The 23520-nt window shown below is 44.7% G+C and overlaps 1 protein-coding gene across 1 annotated transcript in view; it reads left to right on the top strand.

Annotated features, from left to right (window-relative positions):
- LOC123995079 (cation-independent mannose-6-phosphate receptor-like) overlaps positions 1-23520 on the top strand; it is a 31922-nt gene that overhangs the window by 4340 nt on the left and 4062 nt on the right. The window contains exons 3-47 of the mRNA XM_046298382.1: positions 2532-2656; positions 3174-3272; positions 3798-3930; positions 4042-4153; positions 4345-4450; positions 4649-4808; positions 5011-5206; positions 5319-5422; positions 5576-5743; positions 5970-6116; positions 6312-6461; positions 6624-6761; positions 6876-7026; positions 7210-7387; positions 7537-7652; positions 9143-9302; positions 9606-9782; positions 9925-10026; positions 10348-10449; positions 10552-10726; positions 10896-11069; positions 12217-12366; positions 12676-12851; positions 14910-14997; positions 15118-15327; positions 15448-15578; positions 15683-15786; positions 15915-16045; positions 16235-16431; positions 16520-16646; positions 16841-16972; positions 17257-17519; positions 18160-18375; positions 18528-18677; positions 18872-19030; positions 19159-19360; positions 19599-19751; positions 19860-20094; positions 20230-20366; positions 20667-20784; positions 21218-21364; positions 21924-22108; positions 22358-22544; positions 22766-22909; positions 23042-23111. Coding sequence (XP_046154338.1) covers positions 2532-2656; positions 3174-3272; positions 3798-3930; positions 4042-4153; positions 4345-4450; positions 4649-4808; positions 5011-5206; positions 5319-5422; positions 5576-5743; positions 5970-6116; positions 6312-6461; positions 6624-6761; positions 6876-7026; positions 7210-7387; positions 7537-7652; positions 9143-9302; positions 9606-9782; positions 9925-10026; positions 10348-10449; positions 10552-10726; positions 10896-11069; positions 12217-12366; positions 12676-12851; positions 14910-14997; positions 15118-15327; positions 15448-15578; positions 15683-15786; positions 15915-16045; positions 16235-16431; positions 16520-16646; positions 16841-16972; positions 17257-17519; positions 18160-18375; positions 18528-18677; positions 18872-19030; positions 19159-19360; positions 19599-19751; positions 19860-20094; positions 20230-20366; positions 20667-20784; positions 21218-21364; positions 21924-22108; positions 22358-22544; positions 22766-22909; positions 23042-23111 — 6785 coding nt within the window. The remainder of the gene's footprint in view (positions 1-2531; positions 2657-3173; positions 3273-3797; positions 3931-4041; positions 4154-4344; positions 4451-4648; positions 4809-5010; positions 5207-5318; positions 5423-5575; positions 5744-5969; positions 6117-6311; positions 6462-6623; positions 6762-6875; positions 7027-7209; positions 7388-7536; positions 7653-9142; positions 9303-9605; positions 9783-9924; positions 10027-10347; positions 10450-10551; positions 10727-10895; positions 11070-12216; positions 12367-12675; positions 12852-14909; positions 14998-15117; positions 15328-15447; positions 15579-15682; positions 15787-15914; positions 16046-16234; positions 16432-16519; positions 16647-16840; positions 16973-17256; positions 17520-18159; positions 18376-18527; positions 18678-18871; positions 19031-19158; positions 19361-19598; positions 19752-19859; positions 20095-20229; positions 20367-20666; positions 20785-21217; positions 21365-21923; positions 22109-22357; positions 22545-22765; positions 22910-23041; positions 23112-23520) is intronic.

The following is a 23520-nucleotide window of genomic DNA, read 5'->3' as shown; positions in this document are numbered from 1 at the left end:
CTAAATCTGAGGGTGGTTTTAACCTTGCAGATTTCCAATTGTATCAAATTGCCACCCAAGGTTTTCACTTGTGTTGTATTGTTAAATGCACTAAAGATTAACAATGGGTATGTGTTGATGATGCGCATGCTCATCCCCAGAATCTCTTCACGTGTAGATTATCAAAGAATGGAGCTAAGATAATTAACAACTTCACAGTTAACAACATGGAAGATAATGAAACGGATTTGACGAGAACCAATATCACTCCCTAAAAACACACCCCTATGGAACCATCCTTGGATAGCTTTTATGAATTTACCGATAAATTGGCCGACGTGGAAAACTAAAGGCATAGAAACCGTTAATGACATGGTAATAGGTAATACAATTTAAAGCTTCAATATTCAACTTTTTGGGCAGCTTGACCAAATTCACACAGAAATGTGAGTTATTGATCTGTCGTTGTAATTGTAGCAACTCTAAAAAGCAGTATATATGTTCTATGTGTGCTATTTCTATGCTTCCCGTTCTTGTGTTTCGTTTTTTGCGTCTTTTACTTTCGGTTTTGAACACAAGCTATATTTCACAGCAGTTTAGAGCGTACAATGATTCTCTACACTATGCATGCTGGTTTTGTGGCAAACTGTTATAATTTTAGCAACCAGGAAATGGTGGAGCAATTTCTGCATAGTGCACCTATAAATGTTGTAAATCATGATTTTGGCCTGAAAGCTTATGGACATCAGAGCAATGTTGAGGAAATCTTTATTTGGCTCCGATAAAGCTACTCGTATCATACGTAAGATAAACAAAACCTTTCAGAGAGCCTATCCAACTGACAATCTCTTATAAAAAAACAATATATAAACTATTGGAATCAAGACTTAAAAATAGGCACAAAATGGAGGGGGTGTTGGAACATAACTAATTAAATTACAGTCAACGAAAATGTACTCTTAATCCAGTATAACTAATGTATAGAATGTATTATACAAATTCTACAGCACAACGGCAGAGTCATGTCTTAAGTGTAAAACTAACAATGACTCAATAATTCATGCCTTCTGGGAGTGCTATAAAGTCTAAAAGTTATGGGTGGAGTTAGAACGTTGACTGTCAGAAGTTTTACAATGCAAGTTTTACTTTTAATCCCTCTAACTGCATATTTTAAGACATGGCATATGAGGGTGCATTGAGATACCCGATGGGGTAGACCATACTTTTCTCGTCAAGGATTTTGAAAAAAATTCTACTTAAAAAAACTGGGAATCAAATTATCTTCCATCACTACAACAGTGGATTAATCAAATTTAGTTGTATTTAAATATTGAAAATTGTGGGCTACGGAGGAAAATAGAACAATGCAATTTAAAGGAGAGCGAGTGCTACAACTACTGGAAAGTTCCAGGGGAAGGATGAGATGGAGTGTGGTTGTGAGATGCGTGATGTGTATGCTTGCGGAGGGAACATGTGGGGTTTGAGCAGGTGTGATGTCATTGATTTTAGTTTAAATTTGGGTGCGTCTGTTCAATGTCTTTTGTTGATGTATGGTTGTTATGGTTTGAGGAAAAAAATATAAATAAAAATTGAACAAAAAAATAATCTAGGTCACCGCTAGTAATTTATGTTACTGGGTCAGCTGAGTAGCAAATTGTCAGCTCCAGGCTCTGCTGAGTAGCTTTCGTTTATGACACGGCAGATATCTGATGATATATATGAGCGATAAAGTATGGTGCAGCGAGCAGTAAGGGGATTACAATGGAACGTGTGAGTGTGACCGTGTTCAATAACACAGAGGTGGATACAGTCACTGCAATCAAATTACAGTACAATCAATAAAAGCTAATAGCGGCATCGGTTTATTCAGTACTATCTGGGACAAGCGGTAGAACATGTTTAAATAGACTAGCCATGGTTACCTACAGCTTTGCAGTTGGTGCTGCACCCTAAACCTCATCACCTATCCCCGAGAAGGAGTTTTCTGCCATGAAAAGCAGTTAGTCCTTGCTGTATTCTGCCCCTGGGAAACAGAAAGTCCAGCCAATGTGGTTAGAGGGGAATAACTGGTTAGAACTGGTCATAAAGTTGGTTCTCTCTGCTCTGTTCTCTCTCCAGTTGGAGTTTAACTGTATGTATGGAGCCTGCCCAGGGGCCGGGCTGTTGGCAGACCAGACAGAGATAGGCAGTGTTGTCCAATGGGTCATATTCCCATGCTGTTTATCACTCTGGGCTGTACACAGCCAGACAGCTCGGCAGAAAAAATGTCCTCGACTACTTAACCTCCCTGACCCTGTGCCGTAATGCTTTGACCCCACCACTGTAGGGACTGTGGGAGTTGGTGGAGGCTTCAGATTCAGTTGAAATCTGTATTAATCATCCGCTAGAAACCACTGGGAAAGTTCTGGGTTTTGGTGAACTGTTTGTTTTGTAGGTAGTGCAGTGTTCAGTATAGCCTACTGAAATAAATCCTTAAACAATTATATTACATCTTTTAGCGTTTGCATGTTTTTAGAGGCATGCGTTTCTCACTCATCCACTTCTATTTCCAGGTGATCTGTCCTTGAAGAAGGCGACTGAGAGCAGCGTGATAGATTTCAACAGCACTGAGAAGTGCCCAGGCAGTAGTGGGACTAATGTCCAGAGCAGCATCAGTTTCCAGTGTGGGAAGACCATGGTAAAGTCACCCAGTCGCACCTGTCATTACAAATGAAGAGTAGTCGTGGAAATGATATGTATTGAAAGCTGCTTTCCTGTCAGATCACACTTGTGGGTTTAGTTTGAGAAGGATTTTAACCGCAAAGCATGTCTGTTCTTTGTCAGTCTGGTGGTGAAATGAAACTACAAATACTGTGGTGGTCTCTTTTATTGAACATTTTTAAGTTCTCTCTAGAAACAGAAGCGTGAATGAAACATAATATTAAATAGCATACAGTGATGTAATATCTTTAGAATGAATACCTGGCCTGCCTATTGATAAGCAGTGGTGTGTAACCATGTGATTGCAGTATTGCCAGTGATCATAGCTGGAATGGTAGCTTTGCAACAGAACAAAAACAGTTATCATGGTAGCCCAGTTCCTCTAGTAGTGACTTCCTTGTATGTCATCACATGTATTGTAGTTGAGAGGAGATGAAACTAACTGTCATGTCATATGTCAACTAAAACTGTGTTTGCTCTTATCCCCCCCTCAGGGAACACCAGAGTTTGTAACTGTGGCCCAGTGTGTTCATTATTTTGAATGGAGAACATATGCAGCCTGCAAAAATAATAAATACAAGCCCGATAAAGAGGTATGTCTGAATAGTGAAGTGCAGCGGACACAACAGGATGTGTGTGTGTGTGTGTGTGTCACCTCTTAGTGGTTTGTATGCAGGCACGCGCGTCTGGCAGTGTGTGAGGCCACAGTGGTCTCCATGTGTGGGGGGAGGTGAGTCTGTGACTGGCACATTCTCCACTGTGGAGAAGTCCCTCGATGTCTCTTGTGTATTTTTATTTATTATTGAACCTTTATTTCACTAGGCAAGTCGGTTAAGAACAAATTCTTATTTACAATGACAGCCTAGGTTAACAATGGGTTAACTGCCTTGTTCAGGGGAAGAACGACATATTTTTACCTTGTCCGTTCGTGGATTCGATCTAGCAACCTTTCGGTTACTGGCCCAACGCTCTAACCACTAGGCTACCTGTAGAGAGAAAAAAAAGAATAAAGAAATGTGTTTAAATTTAAATATCAACTCATTCCACTATTATGTGCCAAAACACACGGAAACTCTTCCTGTCATGTTGTAATTCTACCTTTTTAACTCTGTGTCTAGGTCCCCTGCTATGTCTTTGACACGGATGGGAAAAAGCATGATCTGAACCCACTCATCAAACTCACAGATGGTTACCTGGTGGATGACTCCGATGATGAAGTTCACTTTTATATTAACATATGCAGAAGCCTAAGTACGTTTCTTTAATAGTAGTAATTATCTTATGATTAGTTGAAGATGTTTGTGCCAGTGGTTTTTCTTATTGCTTCGTATTGTGGCAAAAATGGCTCTGCTTCCTCCCCAGACCGTCCAGGGAGCCTCTGCTCCGCGGGCTCTGCTGCCTGCCTGACCACCAGCAAGGGCTCCTTCAGCATGGGCCTACCCACCACCCAGCTAGAGCTGGAATCCAGTGACAGGTATAGCCATGCTAATGCTAACATGTCCACGCACAAAGACCATGCTAACCGCTAGCTAGCATCTTATGTCTCTAGCGTACCTCAAGCTTGATAATTGCTGTGCGACCTTCATGCTGACCGGTTATCGACCGGCCCCAGAGCTGCGTTGCCTTTCTGAATGGCTGATTTCTCTCATTTTCTCACCGTGCCAGATTGAGGCTGCGATACGAGGAAGCCCCGGACAGCACGCCGGACTTCTGCAGCGGCCACACCCCTGCTGTCACCATCACCTTCATCTGCCCCTCACGCAGGCAGGAGGTAAGAGAGACCTGGGTGTCTGACCCGTGGGATCATCCATTGATCAAACCATACTATGCATCATACTACAGAATTAACACATAGAATAGTGGTAATTCATCAAATAGAAGTATGCTCCGCATGTCAACCTGCACGTATTAAAGTACAATATCTCCTTAATTTTTGTTGTGTGTGTGACCTTTGACCTTGTCATTACAGGGTACTGACCCCAAGATGACAGCCAAGTCCAACTGCAGGTATGAGGTAGAGTGGGTGACGGAGTATGCTTGCCACAGAGACTATCTAGAGAGTCACAACTGCACCCTGACCAGCAAGCAGCACGACATCAACATAGACCTCACCCACCTCACCCTTGGCTGTGAGTCCGCCCAGCCCCACACACAGGCTTTGTGAAACATTTGACGACGCAATGCAATGCTATGCATAATCATGTGACCTTTCTAATTCTCACTGACTCTGGCTAATTCAATTCACAGTTGAAGCCAGTTCCTCTAACAGTGAATGATAACGTGTTGAGATACACGTAACTAATATCATTGTGTCACGTTCTGTGTGTGTAGCTACAGACGACCCCTATATGGCTGAGGCCAAGAGCAGCGATGGGAAGGACAACTATTTCTACTACCTGAATGTGTGCGGAGAAATCAAGGCAGGAGTGTGCGGTGTCGACCCGCACTATGTGTCCGCTTGCCAAGTCAAAGCAACGGGAGATCAAAGCAGAAAGATAGCTGGGAGATACCACAATCAAACACTAAGGTTGTTTTAATAGGAATACATATTTCCTCTTCATCTCTCACCATCTCAGCTTGTCTCTCCTTCTCTTTGTAATTTGGAACATTACTCAACGTTTTGTTTCGCTCTATCCCAGGTACTCCGATGGCGACCTGACACTGATCTATCCAGATGGGAGCAGGTGCAGCTCTGGCTTTCAGCGCATGACCATCATCAACTTTGAGTGCAACAAAACAGCGGGTGAGCATAACCCAAAGCATGCCTAAGGAGAAAACAAGGCCCTTTTAAAAAAAAATGAACAATACTTTCTTCCGTAGAGGTCACTCGCCTAAGTCTTATCCATCACATTCTCATTATTCCTCTTCCTCATTTCCTCATTTGTGTGATTCACAGGAAACGACGGCAGAGGCTCGCCTGTGTTCGCTGGTGAAACAGACTGCACCTATTACTTTGACTGGCAGACTGCTTCCGCCTGTGTCGAGGAGGAGGAGGAGGAGGATCTACTCTGCAGGGTCAGCCAGTATAAACACTATGACCTGTCCCCCTTAACACGCTACCCTGGTAAGATGGAGTCCTGGTTAATCTCTATTCGCAGAGAGATGTTGCATGGGGCTGTAGCAGACATAGTACTGAAACATTGTGTTGAACATCATTATTTATCAATGTAAATGCCCAGGACCTGACTTACAATTTTACACTTGAAGTGAAAGTGATCCGAGCCCTAACACATTTAAATATGGAGGTTAAACCACGTAACATTCTGTTGGTGGTGTTATCTGTCTTTCAGAGTCTGAGTCGGCCCAGAACTGGGAGGCTGTGGACGCCAACGCCTCAGAGTCAGACAAAATGCGCTTCTATGTCAATGTGTGTCACAAAGTCCTCCAGCAGGGGGCCACCGGTACATGCCCCGAGGACGCTGCCATCTGCGCCGTGGGTAAGTCTGGAGAAGATCTGGGTCTGTTTTCATAAAGCATCTCAGAGTTGGAGTGCTGATCTAGGATCAGTTTAGCCATTTGAATGATGAAAGAACAGGGGGACCCTGAGACGCTAATCTATACACAGCGTTCCCTCAAATCTGAGAAACAAAGATATTTGTTGTCCTTAACATGTATTCAATCCTCTCTTTTAGGAAAAGACAAAGTTATCAGCTTGGGCAAATTCCTCACCTCCCCGACAAAAAGAAATGACAGCAACGACATACGCCTGGTCTACACAGAGGGAGATGAATGCAGGAAGAACATGAAAGTGAAGAGCATCATGATTCTGAAATGCAGGCCAGGTGAGTGTTAGATAGACTTGTAAGTTAGCTGCAGAGTTTAAGGTGAACAAGAAAGTGCCTGAAAGTGGAGCTAGCTAGTGTTCAGTCTACTTGTTCAACTCCTCCTAACTTTCTTTGTGTGCCCCACCCACCCACCAATCCTCCTCCTGTCCTCCTATCCAGGTGATCTAGAGAGTGCTCCCATCATGCGGCACATGTCCAGTGATGGCTGTGTGTATGAGTTTGAGTGGTACACGGCTGCAGCCTGTGTTATGTCCAGGACAGTCGGGGACAACTGCAAGGTGGAAGACCCCCAAGCTGGTAGGTCATACTGACCCACTGGACCCAGATGCCTACCAGCGATGGTGATATGATACACTATTGGCTGTTTTAATGCAATAATACTTCTCACTCTCTTTTGTCTTCTCTCTACAGGATTCTCATTTGACCTGTCCCCCTTGTCTAAACCTGGAGGAGGCTTTTACAATATGTCCAATGGAGATTATGACTACTTCATTAACGTCTGTGGCTCTGTCACTGCAGCCAAATGCCCTCTGAAAGCCGGGGCCTGTCAGGTGGACCAGAGGCATGTTTTATCATACTAAATAAATCCTTATGAATATAGAGGAGGTGGACATGCCAACTAACAGTAGTAGGAAAAGCTTGTATCTGGGCTTTGTAAATGTGCTTTAGAGTTCTGACAAATGTTTTGAGGTGGACTGAATGTTTTAGCTTCTGTTCTTCTGTTTGGTGTGTCTGTCTGCTACAGTGGCTCTAACTCATGGAGCCTGGGGGAGTTTAACTCTCAGCTGTCCTACTATGACGGGATGATCAAGCTGTCCTACAGCAACGGCTCTCGGTACAACAACGTGCAGCACACACTGCGCTCCACCATGATCTCATTCCTCTGTGACCGAGAGGCCGGCGCCGGCAAGCCTGAGTTCCAGGTACTGATTGGGTCCTGTCATGTGCTGCTGACAGAGCTCATCCAATCTCTAATAAGTAGCTCCTCGTATGGTTTCACTTATGCGGTGATTAAACTGTAAAATCATTTACCATGAATATACCACTTTCATAAACATATTGATCCTCACAGGTTGAGGACAAGTACACCTATAACTTCAGGTGGTATACATCCTACGCCTGCCCAGAGAGGCCACATGAGTGTGTGGTGACAGACCCCAACACACTGGATCAGTATGACCTGTCCAGGTGAGACCCCTGCACAAGGATATGTTATGACTAGAGCCGGGAATCTTCCCGAACCATAAAGCTTGATCTGGAAAAACTCCCGGTATAGACAGTAACCACGTTGACATGCACACTAATATCCCATTATTATTCGTGTTACTCATCATCATCCCATTTACAGTAACCTGAAAAGGCTTGTATCCTGGTTATGAGAAACCTGGATAAGATGCCTGGGATATGCCATCTTAAACGGGATACTGTGGCATGTAAACATCTTGTTTTTCACCGTCTGAACAGGCTCTGTTTTGCATAGTGTGGGTGTTGTGTGATGTTTTAATCTGAAAGTCAAACAAATAACTTAAAGTAGGCTACTTGCGCAGTTACTGCATATCCACCATAATAATATACTTTTTTGATACTCCGTACTGGACCGTATAGCCTACTGGCTACTTTCCCCCTGGATTTAGGAACGTTTCTGCTTATAATTTCCGACATTTGGTAGGCCATATTATGTTTTCCTACTTTTGGTAGGCCATTTGTTTGTCAACTATACTGCCCTACCAAGCAAAAAGGCAGTAACTGCTCATTTGGTTGAAAATTAGTTAGTAATTTTTGCTACATTAAATACATGCTTAATCACGTGGACAAGTATCCTGCCTCGTATTGTGTTTTGGAGAAAATGGGGGTTATGTTAACAGTAACTGCATAAAGTGAATGTGAAACCAAGGTAAATAAAAGCCATTTTTCTTAGTTCCCCACTATGAGCAGTTACTGCCTTTTTGCTTGGTAGGGCAGTATAGTTTGTTAGATATATGCAGCTTCTCTTCTGTCATAACTTGTTCCCCCAGAAGACTAAATAAAGATGTGATCACCAGAGTAACGTCTTACTTTGAAAAAAATGAATATATTTGTGATCTAGTTGACACTGGTCTGTTTCATTTAGGGAATGCAACAGCTCCAAAACAGATTGTTTTGTTGTGCAAAAGATTGTTCCTGTGCAAAATGTCCAAATGTCAACAGTTTGACCGGTTTTATGGAAATGAAAAGTTGAGAAAACGAAACACTTTACTTGATAACCTGAAGTCTTATCTTGGCTGCATATTTGATGTGTTTTGAAATACTGTCTGCTTGCATAAGTGTCAAAGATAACACGTTATATGTGCATTCACATTTTCTCCACTCCTGTTCCCTGAAATATTTCAATTACTGTTCCATTTAATCCATATGAATTTAAATGAGGAACATTCTGTTTATTCATGAATACAGGGATACTAGGGAGTGGGATATCAAAGGTGCATGTAAACCGCTTATCCCGAATAAGACCTTAAGCGGGATATGAGTTACTATTCGGAATATTGTGTGCATGTAAACGTGGTCAATGACTACGGCTTAGAATTTGTACTGGTCAGGTCATGAAAAACTCCCAGTCCTAGTTAAATCTGTAGAAGGCAGACATTAAGCAATATTTGAGGAATAATGTGTGTAACCCTCCTCTCTGTCCTCTCTCCCAGTCTCTCCCGGTCTAGTGGAGGGAGGAACTGGCAGGCCATGGACCTGTCTGACCCTAACAACCTGAGGAAGTACTACATCAACGTGTGTCGTCCTCTGAATGCCGTGCAGGGCTGTGACCGCCAGGCCTCCGTCTGCCAGATGAAATACCAGCCTCAGCAGGTTAGTGTCAGAGCTGTTGGATATCCTGTAGGATGAGTTTCACACACTAGGATGTGTGCTAAACACTGTTTGGGTCATGGAACGTCAGTTTCACAATTTCTGACAATAGCTCCTTAATAAACAGTATTTAAAAAGTTCAGAGACTATTCCTAAAAAATTATTACAATTTTAGTTGTTGATATAAATTGAAGGTAAGGTTGGTAGTATCCATCTTCTGGTTCTGGTAGCCATCCACTGTGGGTCTGTCTTAGTACTGGACTGTAGCTCGATGTGACTGGACTTTCTCTGTGTTGTTGTCATCAGGGCATTCTGTCTGAAACGGTGTCTGTCAGTAATATGGGCCTGGCTAAGAGGGGTCCAGTGATCGAGGAAAAGGATCGCCTGCTGCTGGAGTACTCAGACGGCTCCGAGTGCATCTCAGACGGCCTGAAACTCACCTACACCACACGTATCCACCTGGTCTGCTCCAGAGGATTTGTGGTAAGTGGAATGGCATTTTTTTTTTTTTAGGGCCCTGTGTCAAAAACAAATCAGATTTAGTTGAATCTTTTATGTCATTATGTCATTATGTCTGCCTAGGATTGTAACACTGCGATGTGCCTGTCTTTTTCTGTATTTGCAGTCGTCCGGCCCTCGTTTCCTTAATTATGGGAACTGTACTGCCAACTTCATGTGGGAGACCGGGGCAGCTTGTGCCATCAGTACTGCTGACGACCAGAACATGGTGAGCTGTTACATTCCACATCAACTGGATGCATTATAGTGTTTGTCATGATGTCTAACCTAACATAGCAGGTGTAAAAGAAATGCCTGAGTGGGGTTTCTTTCTAGTAACTGTCGGGGGAGGTTCTCTTCACTGTTCAACCAATCCAGTAAATGTGGAGGAGTTAAGATGGAGTTTCGCTTTGTTACGGCCAAAAGCGGAAGTTGCGTCACAGGCTCTCTTTCCATTTCCCCTGAAATGGGCGCATGATGTCTGTAAAGACCTGTTAGATTGGCCGAGGTCTCATCAATCATTTTTCTTGATCGTTCTGTTGTATGGCAGACCTGCTCTGTGAGGGATCCCAACACTGGCTTTGAGTTCAATCTGCTTCCTCTGGCCTCCAAGACTGGCTACAAGGCTGAAGGCAATGGGAAAACCTTTGTGGTAAGTCACAGTCAAGCACTCTCAGTGTTGTGGCCTCGGGTAATAGCAGAAATTGTGAATAATGTGCATTTTCAAATCCATTTCCCCGGGCTTTCCCCCCAGGTGAATATCTGTGGCGAGGTGGCAGAGTGTGGGAAGGACCAGGGGAAGCCTGTAGCTGGGTGTGAGCTGGACAATGGCCTGGTTGTTGGTCCTGTGGGAGTGGAGAGATCTCTACAGTACTCTACTGATGGCCTGCTCACACTCACATACAAAGGAGACATGAACAAGCCTACAGGTACATTCATTGGATCCAACCATCATCACTCACTAAGGGCTAACCCTGGTGGCTCCATTAACATTGCTGGAATATGGAAGTCTGAACGAAATGCATGTTGTGACACTAAAGTCAGGTAATGAATGTTTTAGTCTGAGCACTAACTTGTTTCCTCCCTCTCCCCCCCCAGGCACCAGGGACACCTTCACCATTAGTTTTGTTTGTGACCAGGACGCCCACCTCGGCACTCTGAAACTGGTCCGAGAGGAGCTCAGCTCGTCCACACTTGTCACACACGATGTCTTATTTGAGTTTTCCACAGCCCTGGCATGCATCCCTGCCCCTGTGGACTGTCGTGTCACTGGTAGGAACAAAACTGTTAAGGCAGCAGTTCCCAAACTAGGGGTCGCAAACCCATGTGGGTTCCAAAAAACATATTTTGTATAAGAAAATTCATCTCAAAATCAATGTAATGTGGTTAACCTTCAAAATCTAAGATTTGTTTTTGTATTGAAATCTAAAATATACAATTCCACCATAGAGAGCCCTTAGATGGTGGGAAAAGGCCGCAACTTGACCGATTAATCATTCCGATTCAAGCGCAAAGTCAAGTGGGGCCTCTCAAGCTGTCATGTGACTGACTGCTGCAGACAATGGTTTCACGGGTCACTACAGAGGACTTTTGGTTCCTGACTCAAAGGGAATAATACCCTGCCTCCTCCCAGCGTTAAAACCCATGGTACCCTTCGCCAGCTCATATCTGTGTGAAGCTGGATTCAGATCTAAGGTCTGCATTAAAACCAAGTATCAATTCAGTTTGCATGTGACAGCAGAGATGCGGTGCCCACTGTTGACCACGCCCCCTGACTTTGAGAAGCTCTGACGCGACATGCATCAAGCACACCCATCTCATTAGTGGTGGTAAGATAGTGGTGCTTTCAAGACATCTAGGTCAAATCATGACATCAGTGATCTTCAGGTCAGAACTTTAGAAAAAGGCACGAGTTCCCGAGTTGGAATTCCGAGTTCGATGACCATTCAAAACGATATTTCCCAGCCGGAGCTTGTTTTTTACGTGTTGTCTTGAATGCTCGGAAGTCTGAGATTTCCTAGTTCCCAGTTGTTTTGAACGCGGCATTAGAGACATGTTAGACTCATTTGCAATTGACTGTCATAGCCCCACATTAAACGTACTGTATGTGATAGTGAGGTGAGAAGACAATCAGAAATACTGTTATAATTATTAACAATTGACTACCCAAATAAAAAAGTGAACATGGGCTATTAGTGACATATTTCTTTCACGTGGTTGGGATTGTTTGAATTTTGAGAACCCCTGTATTAATCTCTTCAAAACGGTATCGATGTCTTCAGTATGGCTCTAATGTGGCATATCATTTTATTCACTTTAGAAAAGTCTGGTCATACAAATGGGTCTTCACATTCATTGAAAGATATTGTTCAGCTTCTCATCCTGGATTCACAGAGTGATTGTTGTTCTACTCTTTCAGATTCCCACGGTAACGTGTATGACCTGAGTCACCTGAGCAGGGACAGTGACGACAGTCCCTGGGTGGCCATCGACACGTCTGAGCAGGCCAAGAATCGCCGCTTCTTCATCAACGTGTGTAAACCTCTGCCCCCAGTCCAGGGATGCCCCGGTGAGTCGCATGCAATTAGCCTATGTGACAAGGCAATGAATCATCGCTTGGCCTTTACGAGGATAAAAAGGGTGCTGTTCCACCCGTCAATCGTTATTAATTGATGTTCAGCTTTTGCGTTTGACTACATGCATGTGTACAGTATAGAAGAGTGTTTAAGTGTTTCAGTCAGACTGTATACGAACAGATGAGTGTCTTGTATTTTTTATACGTTTGTACCACGAAGGAGTCGATTAGTTTGTCTCTCCGTGTGTGAGGTATTGTCTGTGTTAATGCCGTCCTTTGCTAACTGTCCTCCTCCGTCTGCAGATGTTCTCCTGGGTGCATGTGGTACCTTGGAGGGTAAAGGTGTGAACCTGGGCTACATCCAGTCCAGCCCCCAGGTGGCCTCTGACGGCTCCATCAGCATCGTCTACCTCAACGGGGACCGCTGTGACAAAGGCCACCACTCCACACGTCTCATCTTCCAGTGTGACGACAACCCTGTGAGTGACCAACACTTGCTCTCTATGGGAATGCTCTTCCATGTTATGGCCGTCGAGTGGCAAGAATCTGTTTGAAATGTTACTTATCGATGTTGCTGATCCCATTTACCATATATGTTCCTTCCTAATCCCTACAGTACCAGTCAAAAGTTTGGACACTGTTAGAGGAATTTAATTCCTCTGTTTAATACTCAATTAAATTAATACAGTCAGCCCATTTCTAAGGATTTGTAAGAAACTTATTTGCATAAAATGGACGGAGACCAGTCTCAAAATCGAGCACTAGCGTTTATTCTCGAGAGTACTGAACATGATACATGATACAACAGGTTATAAACAGAAAATGACGTCATTAGGTTTCGAACTGTCCCGTCTCTCCTCCACTCCGGTACAATGGCAGTATAGTTCTCAAGCCTTCCTACATCGTCTCCCGCCAATTTAGATCATTTATGACCAAGCCAAGTTCTTCCTGTGTAAATAAGCATTCTAGCCTGTCTGACGATAATTTCATTAGTTTCTACCAAGGAACAGACAGTCATTGTTCTAATTCTTGATTATAATTACACACATTATATTCAGTACTAGGATTAAAATTCATTAATCTATACTGTAACATAATAGTATCCGGATTAGTCAGTCCTGATTGAAATGTATACATAATTAGTCATTATTGATTTAAAAAATCATAAACTATGAATTAACACATGGAATCATGTAGTAACCAAATAAGTATTAAACAAATCAAAATATATTTGCCTTGATGACAGCTTTGCACACTCTTGGCATTCTCTCAACCAGCTTCACCTGGAATGCTTTTCCAACAGTCTTGAAGGAGTTCCCATTATGCTGAGCACTTGTTGGCTTTATGCTGAGCACTTGTTGTCTGCTTTTCCTTCACTCTGCAGTCCAACTCATCCCAAACCATCTCAATTGGGTTGAGGTCTGGTGAATGTGGAGACCAGGTTGTCTGATGCAGCACTCCGTCACTCTCCTTCGTCAAATAGCCCTTACACAGCCTGAAGGTGTGTTGGGTCATTGTCCTAGTGAAAAGCAAATGATAGTCCCACTAAGCGCAAAGCAGATGGGATGGCGTACCACTGCAGAATGCTATGGTAGCCATGCTGGTTAAGTGCCTTGAATTATAAATAAATCACTGACAGTGTCACCAGCAAAGCACCATCACACCACTTCCTCCATGCTTCACGGTAGGGAACCACACAAGCGGAGATCATCCATTCACCTACAGTACTCTGCGTCTCACAAAGACACAGAGGTTGGAACCAAAATTCTCAAATTTGGACTCATCAGACCAAAAGACAGATTTCTACCGGTCTAATGTCCATTGCTCGTGCTTCTTGGCCCAAGTAAGTCTCTTTTTCTCATTGGTGTTCTTTAGTAGTGGTTTCTTTGCAGCAATTTGACCACAAAGGCCTGATTTCACACAGACTCCTCAGAACAGTTGATGTTGAGACATGTCTTTTACTTGAACTCTGTGAAGCATTTATTTGGGCTGCATTTTCTGAAGCTGGTAACTCTAATGAACGTATCCTCTGCAGCAGAGATAACTCTGGGTCTTCCTTTCCTGCGGAGGTCCTCATGAGAGCCAGTTTCATCATAGTGCTTGATGGTTTTTGCGACTGCACTTGAAGAAACTTTCAAAGTTCTTGAAATGTTCTGGATTGACTGACCATGTCTTAAAGTAATGATGGACTGTCATTTCTCTTTGCTTATTTGAGCTGTTCTTGCCATAATATGGGCGTGGTCTTTTTTCCAAATAGGGCTGTCTTCTGTATACCACCCCAACCTTGTCACAACACAACTGATTGGCTCAAACGCATTAAGAAGGAAAGAAATTCCACAAAAAAAAAATATTTAAAAAAAAAAACATTTTTGGTTACTACATGATTCCATATGTGTTATTTCATAGTGTTGATGTCTTCACTATTATTCTACAATGTCGAAAATAGTAAAAATAAAGAAAAACCCTTAAATGAGTAGGTGTGTCCAAACTTTTATCTGGTACGGTATATTTTTCATGTTTGGTTCATTTACCAACAGGGCTCTCCTGTATTTGACCGTCAAGATGGCTGTGAGTATGTGTTCATCTGGAGAACCTCCGAGGCGTGTCCTCTCACCAGTGCTCAGGGTATGTTTTGGAGAAGGAGGCTGCCATGTTTAGTGTCCTGGCTCTGGCTAAGACTGGTACTTTTCTCCACCAGTGTCATCATCGTGCTTAAGGTAACTCTCCTCTCCCTGACTCCTGCAGGTGAAAACTGTAAAGTCAAGGACCCCAGAAGTGGCTACATGTTTGACATGAGTTCCCTGTCAGGGAAGGACTACATGGTGAAGAGTGGCCAGTACCAATACCACTTCTCTGTCTGCGGGGGGCTTAAGAGAGGGATCTGCACACACAAAGACACAGGAAGTGACCAGGTGTCAGCCTGTCAGGTGAAAGACAGCACCCACAGAATCGCTGGTATGTAAATCTGTCCAGAAATATCTTTGAGTTGGTTCAACTCCTTTATAAAGCGTTGATGTTCTTTTGGTAGTAATTGATAAAACCTCTGAGAAACGGCTGGTTGATTATTCATCACAGGGTTGGCCTCACAGACTCTGAGCTATGTTGGAGATCAGATCGTCCTCAACTACACTGGTGGGGAGACATGCCACAAGATCTACCAGAGATCCACAGAGATCTACTTCTCCTGTCATCCTAAAATGAACCCTGTGAGTCGAAGTGAAGCTACAGAGCAAACGTGTAATATGACGTCTATGCTCGTCCCAAAGTGAATGTGGGAGTTACTGGGCTGTTGTGGTGTTTCTGCCTGTAGGGGGTGCCAGAGTTCATCAAGGAGACTGCGGAGTGCACCTACCTGTTTACCTGGCGTACTGCTCTCGCGTGTATCCCAGTCAAGACTACCAGCTGCTCCTACCAGTATGGATAGTCCTATTCCATTCTCAGAGCTCTCTTCCCAACACAACCTCCTCTTCCTCCCAGACAATGACTAGTTCCCCCTTTGTCAGTTATTTCCGACTGACTGTTCGGTATTTTTCCCCACACAGAGATTCTAATGGGAACTCGTACGACCTCTCTTCTCTGGCCCTGGACTCCAGAAACTGGGTGGTGGAGCCCAGCACTGGGAAGCAGGAGCGCTACTACATCAACGTCTGCAAGTCTCTGGTGCAACAGGGGGGTAAGTGCCTATCCTCAACACCAGCATCCGTTATATGAAGGACACTGGTGGTTCCTGTGTAGCTTTAATTGACCCATTTGTGTGAACAAACATCAACCTTCTCGTAAAGTCTTCAGTTTGAATGTGGTGCAATTATGCTCGCCTTCTGAACCATGGGATACATATTTCTTTCCTCTCCTCATGTTATAGGCTCCTGGAAGTGTCCGTCCAACGCAGCGTCCTGTCTGAAGAGCGGGGAACACTATGTGAGTCTGGGAGAGGCCGAGTCGGCGCCACAGTGGGACCAGAACATCCTGGTACTCAAGTACACCAACGGAGAGATGTGTCCCGGTGGACAGAGGAATAAGAGTACCATTGTACGCTTCAAATGTGACCGGGACAAAGTGGTAAGGGATCATAGACATCACACACAGACACACACACACGTAACACAGGCTGAGTAGACTGAACATGTTTCTCCCGTCCCTGCCCCAGGACTCGAGGCCTACACTGATAACGGCCATAGAGGAGTGTGTCTACACCTTTGTGTGGTTCACTGCAGCCGCCTGCCCCCTCAACAGCACCCAGCACGGAGACTGCAGAGTCACCAATCCAGTCACCGGTTAGTCACACTGCCTGTACTAGGCCATGTTACCATTCTGAAAAGGTATTTGCATTAAGTATGATTAACATGGGATTAACGTAGGATCTCGGTGCAGTCAGGCAGGCCACTGCAAAGAGTTAGTGAGCAACTTCTACATGTGCTATTGTTTTGTTTTGACACCTGTCTGTACTGTGCTGCCCTCCTGACCCCAGGCCACCTCTTTGACCTGAACGGACTAAGCCAGGAGGGAGGCTACACTGTGTACGACAACCTGGACCCTAGGAAGATGTTCCGGCTCAACGTGTGTGGGGAAATAGCCAACGCAGGCTGTGGACCAGATACCGGTACAACAACGTTATATCTCACAGGCTCTGGTTTGGCTGGGAAATCTCTGCCCCTTACTGGTAAAATCCTGATTCCCACAGCAATCATTTAACAGTCACCGAGCCATGGACCAGACACGGGTCCCAAGACAGCTGTTTAAAGATTAAACCCACTTTTCAAGAAGATGGTGGTTCATGCAGCTGGGTTATGTAATGAGCTTTGGCTCTGCATAAAATGTAGTCCCTATTGTCTTGAAATGTATCAACGAAGACGGTCACTTATGGTCGTTTTGATGTGTGTGCAGGTGTGTGTATCAAGGAGACCAAGAGTGCTCTGAGTGGCGGGCGGGCCAGCAGGGAGCTGTCATACCTGGACCAGGTGGTGGAGCTAACCTATGAGGGCGGGGCTGTGTGTGCCGCCAACCCTGCCCTCACACACAAGAGCATCATCAGCTTTGTGTGCAAGGCCCACGGTGAGGCCAGCACGGGGCCGGTACTGGTGGACTCGGACAAGAACACGTGCACACACTTCTTCTCCTGGCACACGCCCTTGGTGTGTGAACACCAGGTAATGACCGGTGGCGCTTCCCAATTCCAAAACAACCCGTAGCCTCCTACCCCTTAAACTTAGTAGATCTGAAAGAATGGGATAGATGTAACCATTATGGCAATTTGCCTTTTGATACGCTAGCTGGAATTTCTTCAACCGTGCTTACCAGTCATGCCATACAGATCAGGCAACCAGTGAGTCCTTGATGTAGAGTCATTTCAAACAAGTCAGTGTGCTGCTTGATAAAGTAGCAGTGTGGTAGACATCAGATAGAGGCCCCATCTACTGTAACTGATCACTGAGGCTCACTGTTTGTGTTGACTAACGAAACAAAGTAGTTCATGTGCTATTTACGTAAATGACTCTATTGTTAGTTGCCACTATGAGGTGGAAGAGAAAAGGCTATGTGAATACATCACCATCTGCTGAATGGTAGACCATTAGAGGTTACTTGTATGTTGAGTTTAACCTGACATATAGAGGTGTACAAATCTTAAACAGCTGTCAATTTTGCATTAGAATTGGTTTACTATGATAGGTGTATTATATCTGTACATTTTTGTAATAGCGACTTTAATATTTAAACATCAACTTTGCTGCCTGCCTTTTGTCCTTGCTAGCCCCCTCGTCTGTCTCACAATCGTGATGTGTTCCGTAGGTCAAGTGTTCAGTCCTGAACGGCTCTACCCTAATCGACTTGACCCCTCTGATCCACGTGACGGGCTACTACACAGCCACCAACGAGGACCTGGTGGACAAGGACCAGTCCCCTGACTTCTACATCAACATCTGCCAGCCCCTAAACCCCATCCCTGGGGTCACCTGTCCCCCAGGGGCCACTGTCTGCATGGACCCCGACCAAGGGCCCCCCATAGTGAGTCGACAAACACAGAGACATGCGCACGCACACATACACACACACACACACACAGCAGAAATGAACACTCATCAATAGTATTCCGTCTGTGTTTACAAATCAACATGTTCAATTATATATTTCCCTATGTCTCTCTCTCTTGCTAACAGGACATTGGTCGAATCACCTCCGGTCCGGAGTTCAACAGCGTGACCAATGAGGTTTTAATCACCTTCAACAGCACCACCGCCTGCCCCTCTGACCCCACCCAGAACTACACCTCCACCATCATGTTCACCTGCCAGAGGGGCCTGGAGCTGGTCGGTACCACATCAGTGGCACAGATGACGTGTCTGTATATTAGAGACCTCTCATTGTCTTGTTTTCTCACTGATTGCTCTTGTGTTGAAATAGTTTTCCTCTAAAATCAGGTTTGGTGTCTTGGAAAGCTTGTGCATGTTTAGTCTTTGTGGTATTAAAGCCACTCTCCTGTCCTGTCCTGCCACCCCCCCAGGGCTCACCCCAGATGATCAGGAAGCACAAGTGTATGTATGTGTTTGAGTGGGCCACTCCCGTTGTCTGTTCTGACGCCACGCAGACCAAAGGCTGCACCCTGACAGACTCTCAGCTGCAGTTCACGTTTGACCTCTCACCCCTCTCTGGGGAGATTCAGGTGCGTAGACCTTTTTATATATGCGACCTCTTACCCTCAACATATCTACATGTTCTGTTCTACATAGCTATACGTGGAAAGTATTCATTTTTCATGATGCCTTTTCATCCATTGTCTTTCTCCTCCAGGTGCCTGTCGGCTCAGGGACCTATAAGATCAATGTGTGTGGTGAGGTGGCAGACCCCAGCTGTAAGAACAGTGCAGTGTGTGTGCAGTCGCCGGGCGGATCAGCGTTCTCCTACGGCATCAGCCAGGCCATGACTATGGACTACAAACACGAGGAGCAGGCTGTCATCATGCAGTACGGAGGAGGAGACGTCTGCCCTCCAGGTTAGACAGGCTATCCTCAGTACCACACCCTGGTGTCTATTGGCAAGTCAAATGACAACCTTCACGCCACATATATTGCACAATGTTTGACCAGTGTCCAGTATAGCAGTGGCTTATAGGGAATAGGGAGTCACATAAGAGTGCAGCCTGTAATGCTTTGATGTTTATCAGCCTGTTGTGTTGTATCTCAAACGGAAGCTCGTTTGGCCCTTATATGGTTTCCATTTCTCCATTTCAGTGACTGAGAATGAGGAGGTTTGCGTTTTTCCCTTCAACTTCCTGAAGAAGTCGTATACGGTGTGTACAACCGAGGGCAGGATGGACGGGAGACTATGGTGTGCCACCACCAGTGACTTTGACAAGGACAAGAAATGGGGATTCTGCGTTCACGGTAATGACTGTGTTGAAATGTGTGTAAAAAAAGAAACTATTTTGAGTGTGTGTTTCCTAGGGGCCCTGGGCGTATCTGTGCTCAACTCTGCTGTGTGTCGTGTCTCAGTGACAGGGAAGAGGCAGTCGTCCATCCTCTTCACCTGTGACCAGTCAGCTGGCCATGGCACCCCACAGCTGCTGAGTGAGACTGGGGGCTGCGCTGCCACCTTCCAGTGGAAAACCATGGCTGTGTGCCCACCGAAGAAGATGGAGTGTAAGCTGGTGAACCAGCACCAAACCTTCAACCTGCGCACCCTCTCCTCTCTCACCGAGCCGTGGAAGTTCAGCCACAACAAAGCAGCGTATGTTTAGCTTTTCCCTACTGCTTCTCTTTCTCTCTCCTCCTCTCCCTTTCTTCCTCTCCCTCTGTACCACTTGACAAGGATTGAACATGCACAGTAGTGGTTAGGCACTAGAAAACATTTTGCTATCTCCAGGTATTACATCAACCTGTGCCAGGGGATCCATGGGGGCCTGCCAGACTGCCCCGAGGGTGCCACAGTGTGCCGGAAGACCAGCGATGGGAAGACCCAGACCCTGGGCCTCGTCTACACCCAGAAAATGGCAGTCTCTGGTGGGTTTTACATACTTACTTACTTACTTACTTATAGACACTTACTTCAAGTTGCATGTTTGTGTAATGAACTGAAACGTCTTACGTTCTTCTTAGGTTTGTGTGTTTTGTTAGGAACCCATTAATATTAGTCCTGGTAGACTTATCCCCTTTAAGGAACCCAGTAATATTAGTCCTGGTAGACTTATTCCCTTTAAGGATCCCAGTAATATTAGTTCTGGTAGACTTATCCACTTTAAGGATCCCAGTAATATTAGTTCTGGTAGACTTATCCACTTTAACCAACCCTCCTTTTCCCAGATAAGAAGATCCTAGTGAGCTACGCTATGGGAGACACTGTGTGTGGGAACGGCCTCCAGGCCAAGACAGTGGTCCAGCTGACATGTGGTCCTAATATAGGCCAGCCCAAGCTGCTGAGGTGAGTGAGCTGTGAGCAGCTAGCCTAGCAGAGCTTCCTCTCCTGTAACCCTGTCCCAGATCTCTTTGTGACTTATATAACCAACTTTTATTATTGTTGGCTATTCAGCACAAACAGATCTGGGACCAAGTTACCTCTCCTACAGAGGAAAGCCAACTGGCCTCCCTCCAGCAAAATGATGTAGCCATGTGGGCAAAATAAACCTGTATCCAACTGAATAACAATAGGAAAAGTTACTGAATGTTCAAGTTGAAAATTGACCACTTAAAGGTCATATTTAATTTTCTAGTTAAACTTTTCCATCTCTCATGCTTTCATTTGTCACTCTTTGAAGGATGTTTGTTAACTCTCACTCTACCACACACATACAGTACACACACACACACACACACACACACACACACACTCTCACTCTCTGTCTCTTTGTGCCTAGCGTGGATGATGCCTCGTGTGAATTCGTGCTGGGCTGGGAGACGCGTGCGGCATGCGCTGTTCAACAACATGAGGTGGTGATGGTCAATGGAACCATCAAAGTCCCCGATACAGGGGCCGACTTCAGCCTGGGGGCCCTCTACCACAGGTGAAACCTTTCATCACCATCATCACCAACACAGTTCAATCAACTCCCTTTGTCACAACAGTCCAGGTCAATTATCACATTCACCCTTCAGATCCACTAATGAGGATATTGACATACAGGAACCATCATTCAGCCAGAGTTAAAACATCTTATGTTGAAACCTGTTATGAGTCAAGTTCATGTGCTGGGCCAAAAACCTGTTTTTCTTCAGGTCATTGAGGTTATATATTGCAAAACAAGCTTCTTTGCATCCAATCACATAACGACCTCACTTGCTAAATTAATGCAAACTCAAGTCGGGAGTGCCTGTGAATGGATTCCCATCAGGATTTCCTGAACCCAGACAGAGCAGATCACAGGTCAAAGCCTCTTATATCAGATAGGCATTCATGCAGTTCTGACTATCACAACAACAGTGGGCCTCCTCGGACACAGTTGAACCTCTCTACGGTTGCAACAGGGAACAGAAAACATTTATCAATGTACTAGAGGGAAGATGAAATAAACCTTTTATAAACGTCCTCAGACCAGGTTTTTTGTCCCCCTGTCCACTCTGTAGGCTCTACCAGGCCTCTGGGGACATCCGCGCCAACGGGGACAAGTACATCTATGACATCCAGCTGTCAGGCATCACCAACAGCTCCTTCTCCAAGTGTCTGGGGGCCAACATTTGCCAGGTGAAGATCAATGGAGACCACAGGAGGAAGATCGGCTTCTCCAGCAAGGCCAAGTACTACATCAAAGGTAAAAGACATACGTGCAAGACACAGGTTTACTCCAAAGTGGTCTGGGCTTTTGGGTAATACAGTGTGAGTGGGTTTGGAGAATAGTTTTGATTGTCCTCAGTGTCTCACCTTGCGTTTTATTGAAGATTAAACGGATTTCAACATCACTCACAAGATACAGTACTTGGCAATCAAGTAATGCAACAAGCTCACTCCATTAAGCTGCTTGTGATTGACAGATGGACTCTCTCTCTCTCTCTCTACTCAGATGGTAACCTGGACGTGCTGGTCCCATCTGAGTCTGTGTGTGGGCGGGACAAGTCCACGATGGTTTCGTCGGCCATCTTGTTCCACTGTAACCCCTCAGCAGGAGAGGGCATCCCAGAGTTCCTGTTGGAGACGGATGGATGCCAGTACCTCTTTACCTGGCACACCGCCACTGTTTGTGGTCTAGTGTGAGTCGACAACTCTTTACACACGGACATCAGGGTAGTGTTCAGTTGTCTCGATACAGGAGAAAGGGCTTTGAAACAGAGGAAGTACTACCTAAAGTTGTCCTATAAAAAATGCTATGATTTTCATCTTACACTTTAAAGCTTTCTTCCATTCATTGAATTGGAAGAAAGATGCTGTATAAAGTAAAGAGGTGTGACATTTTGTCTGGTGTGCCATACAGAACCTCCGTGTCCAAGAAGACTACTGACGATGGAGGGCAGGACAGTACAGGCTTGTCTGGAAGGAGACGGGCAGTCCTGAGCATGCTATTGGTTGTGGTGGCCATCTGTCTGCTGGTTCTGCTACTGCACAAACGAGAGCGGAGGTAAGAGATACCTACCATTCTTTTCCTCCCCACAGGTTTGTACTGTTATTACAAAATCTATATGTTTGAAAACAAAATATAGAAAAAGCTCCTCTCTAATCTTTTCCTAAATCTCAAATGTTCTGTTTCCAGGGAGCTGTTGATGCAGAAAATCACTGGATGTTGTAGGAGAGGAAATCCTGTCTCTTATAAATACTCAAAGGTATGCATGTTAATAAATACTATAGTACACCAATCAAACCAACATAGCTATGTACTTCCATAGATGTAGAACTGGCAGCATGCATGAGCCACTTTATCCTATTGTTCTCAGGCGTGAGCTGCACTTTGAAATCTTGAAAATGGAACCGAAGCATAAGTTAGAGAAGTACGAGTCTCTTGATAAGCCGGCGCATGCTCTGCAAACGTTACACATCCGGTGTAGCTCCTAAGTTAACTCGCAGTATGCTATAGTTTCTCTTTCAATTCAGTGTTTATTTTTTCACAGCCATTGATTCTATGTCAATGTACAGTCGTGGCCAAAAGTTTTGAGAATGACACACATATTAATTTCCACAAAGTTTGCTGCTTCAGTGTCTTTAGATATTTTTGTCAGATGTTACTATGGAACA

The sequence above is a fragment of the Oncorhynchus gorbuscha genome, linkage group LG14, assembly GCF_021184085.1.
Source record: "Oncorhynchus gorbuscha isolate QuinsamMale2020 ecotype Even-year linkage group LG14, OgorEven_v1.0, whole genome shotgun sequence".
Classification (NCBI taxonomy): domain Eukaryota; kingdom Metazoa; phylum Chordata; class Actinopteri; order Salmoniformes; family Salmonidae; genus Oncorhynchus; species Oncorhynchus gorbuscha.
The sequence above is the reverse complement of the archived record's forward strand: the minus strand, read 5'-3'. Positions and strand labels throughout refer to the sequence as shown.